General features: G+C 35.9%; 1 protein-coding gene across 8 annotated transcripts in view; it reads left to right on the top strand.

Moving 5' to 3' along the window:
• Positions 1-14758, top strand: part of GALK2 (galactokinase 2) — a 105247-nt gene that overhangs the window by 11354 nt on the left and 79135 nt on the right. For 3 of the 8 annotated variants that reach the window (XM_059181491.1, XM_059181490.1, XM_059181492.1), the window contains exons 2-4: positions 2705-2793; positions 4825-4948; positions 13437-13527. In XM_059181491.1, coding sequence (XP_059037474.1) covers positions 2705-2793; positions 4825-4948; positions 13437-13527 — 304 coding nt within the window. Of the gene's footprint in view, positions 1-55; positions 96-2704; positions 2794-4824; positions 4949-6082; positions 6102-11007; positions 11027-12762; positions 12900-13436; positions 13528-14758 lie in introns of those variants that run through there. The other 5 variants (XM_059181493.1, XM_059181494.1, XM_059181496.1 and 2 more) reach the window with 5 other exon arrangements.

Genomic DNA, 14758 nt, shown 5'->3' on the forward strand with positions numbered 1-14758 from the left:
CACTTCAGTTCTTTCTATCCTTAGAGAGAAATACTTTTCTTGTTTCCTTTTATAGCTTCCTTGCATTTGAATTTCAAAGGGAGGAATGTTGAATGGTAAGTAAGCCTCTGGTGCTGAACACTTAAAAAAAGCATGGACAGACTGCCTTCCTGAGGTAGTGTGGGAAAAGGGCACGTTTGAGAACCCCCAAATCATTTCATTAAAGCACCTTTTAGGAGGCTCATTCTAGCTCTGCTGTTAGCAGTGCTGTGTTTTCAGCACTCATAAAGGCAAATTAATAAGGATTCAAATTCAGCCGACCTTGAATGTTGTCTGCACATGATTTTCAGCAGAAACAAAAATGAGCCTCTGTGGAGGCTCTGGCTTCCTCTTATGGAAGCCAGAAAACGAGGAGTTACATGCTTCTCCCTCTTTCTCAATTTTTCTCACTTCTAATTGGTCACTAATTCCTATTATGGCTTTGACTTTTTAAATATCACCTTAATTTAATTTTCACCTTTTTCTATCCCCATCACTAACGTACACTTAAACTTTCTCTCTAGGTTTACTGTAAATGGCCACCTATTGGATTTCTTTGTTTTTACCTTGTCTTCCTCCAGCCCATCAATATTTGTAGGATCAATATTTGTAAATATTCCATGCATTCTTGTTATATTTCCCATCAACAGAGTATAATGTTAAGTATATGTACATATCCATAATCTATGAATTTTGTTGAGTCTTTTTTTTTCCTTTTGTCTACCTGATCTTTTTTTATACTGAGAAAGTTATCTTATAGTCTTTTATTGTTAGTATATTTCTATCTGTATTTCCTTACTTTACATATAGATTTGCCTTATAAAAGTGGTTGTAGTTTCATTTGGGGGCTTTTCTTAAACTATTACCTTTGTTCTGAATTGCAGTCCTCAGCATTAAGAACTTTCCCTGTATGTTCTTTGGCACACATTCTATGATGTCTGATATCAGGATTACTATCTCTGTTTTCTTATTTCCTAAACTCTGCCACCCAGATTATGTTTTTTGAGAATTTGAATTAATGGACACAGACAATTAATTAGATAGTATCGGACACAGGAGCTGTTAAATCTTGTAGAGTTGAGGCCACAGTGTCAAGAAAACTGAAGGTATGGAGGAACAGAAACCAAGATACTCAGAGAGGCAACTGAAATGTGAACAGCACTGAACAAAGAGAAGTGGAGATGGTGTCTTTGGAGGGATGACAGAATGAGACATGAAAAAGAACCAAAGACACTAATATAAACAGTTTCTGATGACTGCCCGGTTCTTAGGACACCATCTTGAATAACTTCCAAAGATATTCAACATATCTTTCTATCATTATAATTTCCTTTTTATTTGAGCTGTTTTTGGTATGATTTTCTGTTTCTTACAGCAAATTAACCTTTAAGATCAATCAATTAATGAGTATCTTGAATATAGTAGGCTTTAAAAGATATTTATTCTCCTGCAGTTATTATGCAGATACACTATGATGTGGGACTATTAACAGTGGGAGGGTATTCATAGAAGTGCCTTGAGGTGATTGAATGGTATAAAATTATTAAATCTATTTTAAGAATTTTGGATCTATAAGGGAAAATGATTTGCTCCATTGAAATTAGAACCGTGGTCTCCTGATAACTACTCTAGTTTTCTTTTCCTTTCTTTCTTTCTGTCTTTCTCTTTCTTTTTTTTTTTTTTTTTAAAGATTATTTATTTATTTATTTGAGAGAGAGAGAGAGAGAGAATCAGAGAGACAGAGAGAGCACAATCAGGGCAGAGGGAGGACAAGTAGACTCCCTGCTGAGCAGGGAGCCTGATGCGGGACTCTTTCCTAGGACCCTGGGATCGTGACCTGGGCTGAAAGCAGACTCCAACTGACTGAGCCACCCAGGCGTCCCACTCTTGTTTTCAATTGGTTACTTGTATTGGGTTGAATAGTGCCTCCTCACCTGCACCCCATTCATGTCCACCTGGAACCTCAGAATGTAACCTTATTTGGACTAGCATTTCTGTGTACTTAGGTAATCAAGTTAAGATGAGTCATAGTGAATGAAGGTGGGCTCTAATCTGACAAGACTGGTGTCCTTATAAGAAGGAAAAACAGAGACACACGGGGAGAATTCTGTGTGGTGACAGAGACAAAATTTGGATTGATGCAGCTGTAATCCAAGGAATGCCAAGGATCGATGGCTACCACCAGAAACTAAAAAGAGGCAAGAAGGGATTCTCCCCTCCAAGTTTCAGAGGTGCATGGCCCTACTAACACTCTGATTTTGGACTTCAAGTCTCTAGAACCATGAGACAATGAATTTCTATTATTTTAAGCCCCTCCCACTTTATAGTATTTTATTATGATAGCCTTAGGAAACTGAAATACTACCCTGTACGATTTCTTTTGGTATAAAGAGATTCTTCTCTGAATATTTTTCTAGAAAGTTATATTCTTTATAATTGAAGGAAATAATTTTTCCTGTTGAGTACATTAATCTTTTTTTATTCTTCTGTGTGCTTATACTATTGTGTCACCTAGGAAGTTACCATACTGTCATATCCTAGGATTTTCAAAGAAGTATGTCAGTGAAAAAATTTTGCTTTTCTTTTTAGAGATAATTAATGGTGGTAGGTATATGAAATATGTTTGTATATCTTATGGATTTTTCTGTTATACAGATATCCTGAAGTATTCTACTTTTGCTTTCAGATTGCTGAAGCTAAAGGAGATGTTTAACTCTAAGTTTGGATCCATTCCCAAGTTTTATGTTCGAGCACCAGGAAGAGTCAACATAATAGGTATTGCTAAAGTTCCTTCTCTTATTTTTTTCTTCCTTTAGTAAGATCTAAATTTTTATTAATATACTTTTTTTTAACTTTTCTCAAGAGAATTGAAAAAATAGAGTATTTCACATTTATCTCTTATAGCAAGTTAAGCTTTTGCATAAAGAACACACTATTTTTTCATCATTCCCAATCCATGTGATTAATGTTAATTTTGTCCATTTATTTTAGAAAATGTATTGAAACTTCATTGTTAATATTGTTTTCATGAGAGATGAGAAGATTTTTTGTGCTGCAGGTTAAATTTTTAGATTATGGTGAATAATCTTGATGGTTTTACATTTACTCATTGGATTAGAAAAATACTGGGAAGCCCTTTTAAAAGTGTGGTGACCCGGAGGGGGCAACTGTGTGGCTCTGTTGTTAAGCGTCTGCCTTTGGCTAAGGTCATGATCCTGGGGTCCTGGGAGGCTCCCTGCTCAGCGGGGAGTCTACTTCTCCCTCTCTCCCTGCTTGTGTTCCCTCTCTCAATGTCTCTCTCTGTCAAATAAATAAATAAAATCTAAAAAAAAAAAGGAAAAAAAAAGTGTGGTGGCCTGAAGAGTGAGTAGGTTGCATTAAGAGAAAATGGCATGGGGAACTGAGGAAAAATCAGGAGTCAAGGAGAATTAAAAAGAAAACTTTCTATAATGGAAAATATAATCTTACAAAAAAGTCTTTGGAATAATATAATGAACTACCATATACCCAATACCTAGGTTCAATTATTATCGACTTAGGTGACTTATTTTATTTTGAAGCAAACAATGGGGGATTTTTAAAAAAAAAATGGGATGTTTAAGCACAGTTAAGTGAGGGAGGGAGGGGGAATGGTGTAAAGCCTTTGGAGAGAAAGGGATTGTAGATAACTGAGAAGAGAAGAACTGATGGAGCAGATTTCCCGAGAAGGTTAGAGAGGGCATCAGAAGAGGGCACTTTGACTCTTTGAACAGCCAGCAAGAGAAAAAAATGGTGCAGGTTCATGTAGGTAAGTGTGTAACTTTCTACTTGGGAACCACTGTTTTATATTACTATCTTTTTTGAAGGAGGTGAGAAAGACAGCTTTGAAAACCACTTCTCCATCTGTCATTGTCAACCCATTAAAAAAAAAAACCCTTTTATCAATTCATTTTAAAGGACACATCAATATATGAAGAAAAGTCTTGCTACCTGTAATAATATGTAAAGTAATAATTATTTAAAAACACAGGTATAATTATGCAGTTGAATTGTCTTCCATTCATATTGTGTTTCTTAGCTGGGCAGTGTTTGTCGTAGGAACAATCAGGCATGAAAACCTGTCCTGGGGAAATATAGATGAGCTTGCTTATTGTGCTTATTTCTTTCTTGAATTGTTATTTTGTATTTAAATCTTATGAATAACAACCTTGAGATTAAATAGCAACTTGGAGAAAATATTATGGTACAATAGGAAATAAAATTCCTGCTGATGATTAGAGCTATGCCTAACACACTCAGCACAACTTATCCATGCCAGTCTAATTTGTTAGACATTTATTTAGGCCACAAATATAAATAAAGTGAAGTCCTCAACTTTATGGGTGTGTTGGCTTAATAAGGAAGAGAGTGAAATTCACAAAATGTTAATATAAGGCAGTGTGTGAAAAGCTTCAATTGTTCATACTTAACAAGATAATATGAAAGAGCAACAGAGAAAGGAGATATTACTTTTCGGATACTTCATATAACTAGTCACAAAACAAAATACTTGAAGATGATCACATGAATTAGAAAGCAGAAAAAAACTTGTGAAGTTTTAAAGAAATCTAAAAATTAACGGAAACTAATTTATATACTTATTCTCGCAGAAGTTTCTCGGCTTGGATGTCGGGGAGAATAAGAAAACTGAATCATTTCCTGTGCATAGTATTTTTATTTTCTGTTAAAACCTGGCTTGTGGTCAAGTTTTTCCTGTATATCAACCTGATTGAGATTCTCTTGTGTCATATGCTAGCAATATTAAAAATTCTTTATCTTTTTCTCTAGGAGAACATATAGATTATTGTGGATATTCTGTTCTTCCTATGGCTGTAGAACAAGATATGTTAATAGCTGTGGAACCTGTGAAAACACAAACTCTTCAACTAGCCAATACAAATCCCTTATACCCGTGAGTATTTAGGATTGCTACTGTGTATAATGGTGTGTGTGTGTGTGTGTTCTTATCCAAATGAACTCTTTAGAAGCAACCAAATTTGTAATCGTTGACTTTATTTAAAATCTGTATCTGACTTCCAAAATAGTCTAAGGCTGCTCTTTAATATTTGTTCCCCCCCCCTTTTTTTTTCCATTTGCTCATTCATTTAAGAAGCATTTCCCATTTTAGATCCTGGGCTGTACAAAAATGAAAATAACTGTCCTTGTCTAGAAGGTATTTATCACCTGTTTAGGTAGCTATCTTCAGCAAAGTCAGTGGTGGTGCTTTTCTTATGTTACTAGGGCACCCTCTAATTCTCTTGTCATAACATCTTACCATGCTATAGTACAATTACCTGCTTACTTGCCTGTATTCCCCCAGTAGATAATAAACTCTGTGCATTCAGGAACTGTAGACTCTCCAGTGCTGTGAGGCTTGGTGTCAAACTTCAAGTTTGGTGCTTTATAAAATTAAGGGAATACTTTTTTGTTTCTTGTTGTTTTTGAATTCTTAGTTTGCTAAGATTAAAAGATTAAAAAAAATTGTTAATCTATTAATTGAATTCTATTAAATGTCTATTCAATGAAGAACAGTTTTAAAAAAACATGAATTACACTGATGGATTTTCTAACGTTGAGCTGTTTTTGCTTTCCAGGGATGAGTCCTACTTGCTTATAAGATAGTATGATGGACTTGATTTGCTAATTACAAAAAATAGATTTGGGCATATGATTGGCACCTTTTATTTTTGGCTTATTGTTCATTGGCTAGTTTGTCTGCAATAATGTTTATTTATTGAGTAAATATTTTTTGCATGCCTTTATTAAGGCACAATACGAGGCTGTGTCTGGCTTCTACATTTGAAACCTTTAAAGAAAATTTTACATTGTCTCAAACACAATTTTGTGTCATTATTTGTAAACATTTAAAACTGGCTACGTAGCAATTTGTCATATCGATTTACTCAAATTCACTTAACCATTCCCACCATCATGAATGTATGGTTTCAGTTTCATTTTTTCACAAACACAGAGCCTGAAACAGACTTGAATGAAGGTAGAGTATTTGGGTGTGGTACTGAAACAACATGGAGAATGATTCAGGGAACCAGAGAGGAATTACTAAGGTAGGTAGTCCCTGCTGTAGGTAAGGGGCTTCATTCTACCAGGACTTCTAGGAGGTATGCAGCATGCCTCCCAGAATTGTCCACATATTGTGTAGCATTCATTGCATGGAGATACTATACTTTATTTACTCACCATTGATGGGCATTTAGATCATTTCTAGCTTCTGGCTATTATGGATAGTGCTGTTGTGGATATTTATAGACAAATCTGTGTGTGGACCTGTATTTCATTTTTCTTGTCAATATCTAGGACTATTTGGTTTACCTTTTTAAGAACTTGCCTGACTGTTTTCCAGAGTGTTTGTACCATTTTTTATTCCTATCACCAGTGTATGAGAGTTCCATTTTCTCTACATTTTTGCTAACATGTCTTTTTAAATTTTAGCCACTTTCATAAATATGTACTAGACCAAATTATGGTTTTTAATTTCTTTAACTAATGATGTTGAACATCTTTTCATGTACTTGTCATATAGATATCTTCTTTGTTGAAGGGCTTGTTCAAATCTTTTGCTCATTTTTAAGCAGAATTTTCACCTTCTACTATTGACTTATAAGATTATCTTTTATGATGTGGATACAAGCCCTTTGTCAGATTGATTTTTTAAAAAAGATTTTATTTATTTATTTGACAGAGAGAGATCACAAGTAGGCAGAGAAGCAGACAGAGAGAGAGGGGATGCGGGGCTCGATCCCAAGACCCTGGGATCATGACCTGAGCCGAAGGCAAAGGCTTCAACCCACTGAGCCACCCAGGCGCCCCCAGATTAATTTTTTGCATATATTTTCATCTAGTCTGTGCCTTGGATTTTCATTTTTTACTATGCCTTTTGAAGAATAATTTTTAATTTTGATCAAGTGCAATTTATTGATTTTTTTCATGGTATATAGTTTTTCTTTTTTTTTTTTTTAAAGATATAGTTTATTTATTTGATATAGAGAGCTGGAGAGAGAGAGCACTAGTGGAGGGAGAGGGACAGAGGGAGAGGGAGAAGGCTCCCTACTCAGCTCAGCCCATGAGCTTCACCAGAGCTGAAGGCAGATGCTTAACAAACTGAGCCACTCAGGTACCCCTCATGGTTTATAGTTTTTGACTTTTTAGGAAACTTTTGCCAAACCCAAGGCACTGAAAGTTTTTGTAGTGTTTTCTTCTAGAAATTTTATAATTTTAACACTTAAATTTAGGTCTATGATCCAGTTTGATTTAATTTTTATATGTGGCATGAGATGAAGGTTGAGGATTATTTTTTTGCTCATAGCCATCCAATTGTGTCCTATCATTTGTTGGAAAGATCTTTTCCTATTGAATTATCTTGACAAACTTTGTTGAAAAGCAGGTAGCAATAAATATACGGTTCTGTTTCTGGACTCTATTCTGTTTATTGAGTGTTTTATTTGTCTATCTTTTAAAATAAGATTTATTTCTTTATTAGAGAGTGAGAGCACATGCATGAGCAGCGGGAGAGGCAGAGGGAGAGGGAGAGGAAGAATCTCTCAAGCAGACTTAGCACTGAGCATGGAGCTCCTCTCAGGGCTCAGTGTCATGACTTTGAGATCATGACCTGAACTAAAATCAAGAGTGAGACGCTTGATCAACTGAACCACCCAGGCACCCCATGTATTATCTCTATGCCAATATCACACTATCTGAAAACCATAGCTTTTTAAAAAAAATTTTTACTCTTTTTGAGTATAGTTGATATACAATGTCACATTAGTTTTAGGTGTACAACATAGTGATTCAGCTTCCCTATACCTTATGTTATGCTCACAAGTGTGGCTACCATCTGTCACCATACAAGGCTGTTACAGTATCATTGACTATATACCCTATGCTGTGCCTTTTATTCCAGTGACTAAGTCATTCCATAACTGGAAACTTGTATCTCCCACTCTCCTTCACTCATTTTGCCTATCCCCCCTCTCCCTTCCTTCTGGCAACCATCAGTTTATTCTCTGTATTTAGAGATCTGATTCTGCTTTTTGTTTGTTTGTTTATTCATTTGTTCTGTTTTTTAGATCCCACATATAAGTAAAATCATATGGTATTTGTCTTTCTCCGTCTGACTTATTTCACTTATCATAATACTTTCTATGTCCATCCATGGTGTGACAAATGGCAAGATCTCATCTGTTTTATGACTGGTCATATTTTATTGTATATATACTACATTTTCCTTATCTATTGATCTATCTGTGGACAGTTAGGTCACTTCCATATCTTGACTATTGTAAACAGTGCTGCAATAAACATAGGGGTACATATATCTTTTTAATTAGTGTTTTCATTTTCTTTGAGTAAACACCTATTAGTGGAATTACTGCATTGTATGACGTTTCTGTGTTTAATTTTTTGAGGAACTTCCATACTGTTTTCCCCAGTGGCTGTACCATTTTATTTTCCCACCAACAATGCATGAAGGTTCCTTTTTTTCACATCCCCACCTTTTGATTCTAGCCATTCTTACAGATATGCGGTGATATATCATTGTGGTTTTGATTTGCATTTCCCTGATGATTAGTGATGTGGATCATCTTTTCATTTGTCTGTTAGCCATCTGTATGTCTATTTGGATCATCTCCCCAGTTTTTAAAAAAAATTTTACTTATTTATTTGACAGAGATCACAAGTAAGGCAGAGAGGCAGGCAGAGGGAGAGCGTGAAGCAGGCTCCCTGCCGAGCAGAGAGCCCGATGTGGGGCTCGATCCCAGGACCCGGAGATCATGACCCGGGCGGAAGGCAGAGGCTTAACCCACTGAGCCACCCAGGTGCCCCTTCCCATTTTTTAATTGGATTGGGTTTTTTTGGTATTGAGTCATATAATTTCTTTATATATTTTGAATATTAACCCTTTATCAGATATATCATTTGCAAATATCTTCCCCCATTCAGTGGGTTGCCTTTTTGTTTTGTTGATGGTTTCCTTTGCTATCCAAAAGCTTTTTATTTTGATGTAGTCCCAATAGTTTATTTTTGTTTTCATTTCCCTTGCCTGAGGAGACCTATCTAGAAAAATGTTGCTACTGCTGATGTCAGAAAAATTACTGCCTCTCTTCTCTTATGGATTTTATGGTTTCAGATCCACATTTAGGTTTTTAATCCATTTTGAGTTTATTTTTGTGCATGGTGTTAGAAGTGGTCCAGTTTCATTCTTTTGCATTTAGTTATCTAATTTTTCCCAGCACCATTCATTGAGATACTGTGTTTTCCCTATGGTATATTCTTGCCTCCTTTGTCATAGATTAAATGACAATATATGTGTGGGTTTAATTCCGGGATCTCTACTCCATTCCATTGATCTATGTGTCTGTTTTTGTGGCTAGTTCCATACTGTTTTGATTATTGCAGATTTGTAATATATCTTGAAATCTGAAATTGTGGTACCTCCAGCTTTGTTTTTCTTTCTCAAGATTGCTTTGGGTATTTGGGATCTTTTTTGGTTCCATAAAAATTTTAGGATTATTTGTTATAGTTCTGTGAAAAATGCTTTTGGTGTTTTGATAGGGTTTGCATTGAGTTTGTAGATTCATTTGGATAGTGTGGACATTTATCAGTATTAATTCCTCCAATGCATGAGCATAGGATATTTTTCCATATGTTTGTATTGTCTTCAGTTTCTTTCATCAATGGTTTATAGTTCAGAGTACACGTCTTTCACCTCCCTGGTTAAGTTACTCTTTTCAGAGCAATTGTAAATGGAATTGTTTTCTTTCTGCTACTTTGTTATTAGTGTATGGAAGTGTTACCAATTTCTGGGTATTAACTTTGTATCCTGCAACTGTACTGAGTTCATCTATTACTTCTAATAGCTTTTTTAAAAAAGATTTTATTTATTTATCAGAGAGGGGGGGGGAGAGAGCGAGCACAGGCAGACAGAATGGCAGGCAGAGGCAGAGGGAGAAGCAGGCTCCCTGCCGAGCAAGGAGCCCGATGTGGGACTCGATCCCAGGACGCCGGGATCATGACCTGAGCCAAAGGCAGCCGCTTAACCAACTGAGCCACCCAGGCGTCCCTTCTAATAGTTTTTTTGATGGAGTCTTTATGGTTTTCTGTATATGGCATCATGTCATCTGCAAATAGAGACAGTTTAACTTCTTTCTTACCAATATGGATACCTCTTACTTCTCTTTCTTGTCTGATTGCTGTGTCTACGACTTCCAGCTGTATGTTGAATAAAAATCGGGACAGTGGATATCCTTGTCTTGTTCTTGTTCTTAAACAGCTCTCAGTTTTTCACTATTGAGTATGGTGTTAGCTGTGGGTTTTCATTTATAGTCTTTATGATGTTGAGGTATGTTCCCTCAAACCCACTTGACTGAGAGTTGTTATCAGGAACAGATGTTGAATTTTGTCAGATACTTTTTCTGTATCTATTGAGTTGATTGTATAATTTTTATCTTTTGACTTGTTGATGTAGTATATGACATTGATGTGCAAATATTGAACATCTTGCATCCCCAGGATAAATTCTTTTTGATTGTGGTGAATGATCCTTTTTTTACACTTGATCTTAGCCAAAAGGCCGAGAAGCGATTGATTTTTTAAATTTAAATTCAATTAGCCAACCTATAGTACATCATTAGTTTCAGATATAGAATTCAGTTATTCATCAGTTGATTCATCAGTTTCATATAACACCCAGTGCTCATCACATCACATGCCTTCCTTAATGCCTATCACCCAATTACCATATACCCCCTACCTCCCATCCAGCAATCTTCAGTTTGTTTCCTATAGTTAAGAATCTCTTGTGGTTTGTCTCCCTCTCTGATTTCTTTCCATTCTGATTTCCCTCCCTTTTCCTATGATCCTCTACAGTGTTTTTTATATTGCACATATGAGCGAAACCATATGATAATTGTCTTTCTCTGACTTACTTTGCTTAGCATACTACTGTCTGGTTCCATCCACACTGATGTAAATGGTAAGTATTCATCCTTTCTGATGGCTGAGTAATATTCCATTTTGTGTGTGTGTTTGTGTGTTTGTGTGTGTTTATGTCTGTATATATGTATATAAAGAACACATCTTTATCCATCCATCTGTTGATGGACATCTCGGCTCTTTTCTTAGTTTGGCTATTGTGGACATCCTTTTAATACATTGGTGAATGTGATTTTCTAATTAAAAACCGTAGCTTTATAAGAAGTCCTAGAATCAGGTTGTGTAAATCCTCTAACATTGTTTGTCTTTTTCAAATTTATTTTCACTGTTCTAGATCTTTTGCATTTCCTTATTCATTTTAGAATCAACTATTCAACTAATGTGAAAGAGTACATTGGGGTTTTTATTGGGATTGTTGGGTTTATTGGAAAATGTGTAAATCTTAGAAAATGGTAGGGCAGAGAGGCAAGACAGGGATGCTAGAAAAAAACAGGCATGAAATAACTAATCAAAAGAAAGATTTTTGGGGCACCTGGGTGGCTCAGTGGATTAAAACCTCTGCCTTCAGCCCAGGTCATCTAGGGTCCCTGGATCCTGAGCTCTCTGCTCAGCAGGGAGCCTGCCTCCCCTTCTTTCTCTCTCTGCCTGCCTCTCTGCCTACTTGTGATCTCTGTCTGTCAAATAAAGAAATAAAATCCTTAAAAACAACACACACAAGGTTTTTTAAAATGACGTTTTTAGGCTATATTTCTAATTCTGTAGGAACTGACACTTTTCAGCTTTGTCTTTTGTATTTCTCATGTAGCTTTGTGCATCTGTACAAATTTCCGCTTCTACCCCTGACTGCTTCCTGGTTTTCTTTTCTTTGTGGTGACTTTCAAGATCTTTGCTTAACTAGGAACAGAACCTGATCAGTGTTGCTAACATAGTTTTATCCACTTTCCAAATTCTGTGGCCTCTTGTTGACTGTGAGCAATATATTTTAACTTGTGTAGGTGACACTAAAATGCTTGTGAGCTGGAGTCATACTGTGTGTTTCCTTGGAGAGTCACTAAACCTCTGTAAGCCACCAGGAAGGCCTCCCCTCTTCACTCTAATATGCTTATTATAGAGATGATGCCCTTTTTGTCTCACATCCCATTCCATATTAAACACCATCACGTGACAGTAGTGTGTGATCATAATTTGTGTTCATGTCGTCTCAGCTAGTTTATGAAAAGATAACCCTGTGCCATTTTTCTTTATATTCCTGTAAATGCCTTGCACACTTAAATATTTTTCTTAGGACAGGATGTGTCCATGTTACTGAGTTAAGATAATGTGTGGAGGGCGCCTACTACAGTGACTGGCATATAATAGGTATTTAGTAAACCATGTGAAGAGTATTCAGTCAATATGGGGGATGTTGCTTATTTCCTTACTTTTTATTTGACCCCATCTTCCTCCATTTCATGTTTTTTTGTCCTTTGGCTGATTTAGAAACCTTTTTATCTATTTTTCATTTTGAGATAATTTTTGACTTACAAAGAAATAAAAAATAATACAAAGAATTCCCAAAATCAACTGATATGTTCTCAGTTCATGATATCAAGGGGACATATGATGTCCCTTTATTGATGGTGTTAGTTTTGATCATTTTGTTGAGGTAGTGTCTGCCAGATTTCTTTGCCATAAAATTACTATTTTTTTCCCTTTATAATAAGTATCTGATGGAGAAATACTTTGAGTCTATGTAAATGTTTTATTTCTTATCAAACTTTTTCTCCTTAACTTTAGCATCCATTGATGATTCTTTCCTGAAACAATTATCATGGAGTTTGCCACATAGAGATTTTTTTATTTCCACCATTTCTACTTCATCTATTCTTTGACGTTTTACTCTAAGGAAGAGATTTTCCTTCTCCTTCATTTAGGTAGTTTTTCATTTGTTAATTTATATCAGTATAGACTCATGGAATCTTATTTAACAAGTTATGATCCTTTAGAATCATTATTTGTTTTTTCCCCCATCTTCTTCTTAAACTGTGAAGATGGTAAAATTGGATAGGTGGCAAAGAGTGTGGGGAGAGAAGTGTTTGAGTTCTGTTAAAGTTAGAGATATGCCAAACAGCAAACCCCTTGGATAAGCATTTATGTGGTTTATAAATCAGCTTAACAAGACCATCATGAAATAAAAGGTGGTATAGATTATGTTGAAATATATTGGTTCCTCTATGTTTCAGGAATAAAAAGGGTCAATAAGAAGTAGTTTAGTTGTTAAGGTCACCGCAACTTCCCTTACCTTTTAGTGTGTGGGGATGTTTGTTGTTTTTGGTAGACTGTGAAGTACATAGATGAAAATAAATGGAGAATGAAATTTCAGTATCACTCTTATGGCACAAGATGGCAGCAGTCAGCCATGTATTTTGCAGCCTCTAGCCTTAAATTAATGGTGTCTTTTGTTTTTGCAGGGACTTCAGTACTAGTTCTAATAATATTCAGATTGACAAAACCAAGCCTCTGTGGCACAACTATTTCCTATGTGGATTTAAAGGAATTCAGGTAAATTGGTTTATCAGGCAACTACTAGCTGTTGAACTTAAAGTATGTATTATATATCAAGATTTTAAAAAATTTACTATTTATATTTTGTCATCTTTCAAAGCTAATGAATATTTCTATTATTTTATTTTAGAGGATGAGGCAGGTATGACTGTTCACTGGGGTTCACAGGGAGCAGTAATGTCTGTTCATAAATCAGTTGCATCTGATGAAAATCCTCTTTTTTTTTTTAAAAGATTTTATTTATTTATTTGACAGACAGAGATCACAAGTAGGCAGAGAGAGAGAGAGGGAAGCAGGCTCCCCGCTGAGCAGAGAACCTGATGCGGGGCTCGATCCCAGGACCCTGAGATCATGACCTGAGCCGAAGGCAGCGGCTTAACCCACTGAGCAACCCAGGTGCCCCGAAAATCCTCTTTTTAAAAAAATCTTTGTTCAAATTTTCTTTTGAAGGATGCAGTCTATTAATATATTTGTTCTAAAAATATGTAGGTATAGGTGCCTGGGTGGCTCAGTGGGTTAAAGCCTCTGCCCTTGGCTCAGGTCATGATCCCAGGGTCCTGGGATCGAGCCCCACATCGGGCTCTCTGCTCAGCGGGGAGCCTGCTTCCTCCTCTCTCTCTGCTTGCTGTACTCTGCCTACTTGTGATCTCTCTCTCTGTCAAATAAAAAATAAGATCTTAAAAAAAATATATATAGGTATATACTGTAGTAGGATTTAGTCATACAGCCCTAGGTTTGAATCTGAGCTCTGCTCAGCTGTGTTGATTCAGCCTCTTTAAGTGTCAGGTTTGTTATCTGTATAATGATGTCCTTGCTATCCAGCAAAGAGTTGTTACAAGGATTACACAGTGCTTGACACACAGTAGGCATTCAGTAAATAAACAACTAGTATTGTTATTACCATTTTAGATAGGGTTAAAAAAAAGAGGTAGTAAAGTTTATTAGAATAAGTATTTTTCTTAGAAACATTGACTAATTATCAGGAACATCTCTAATGTCATGGACAAGAATAAGAAAATGAAATATTTCTACTTTTTCTCCAAAATAAAAAAGTGTAAGTCAATTTGATTTGTTAAAATGTTTTAGAGAGCTTGTGTTCCTTGCTGTCTGGTGGTCCTATCTGAAGCTTTGTCACAAGTAGCCTAGGACTCAGTGGCATATTTCACTCCAGGAAAGCATCAGATTTATTTCTGAGATGTAGTCCTACACTCGGATTTTGGTGGTTCTG

Source organism: Mustela lutreola, chromosome 7 (assembly GCF_030435805.1).
Source record: "Mustela lutreola isolate mMusLut2 chromosome 7, mMusLut2.pri, whole genome shotgun sequence".
NCBI classification, from domain to species: domain Eukaryota; kingdom Metazoa; phylum Chordata; class Mammalia; order Carnivora; family Mustelidae; genus Mustela; species Mustela lutreola.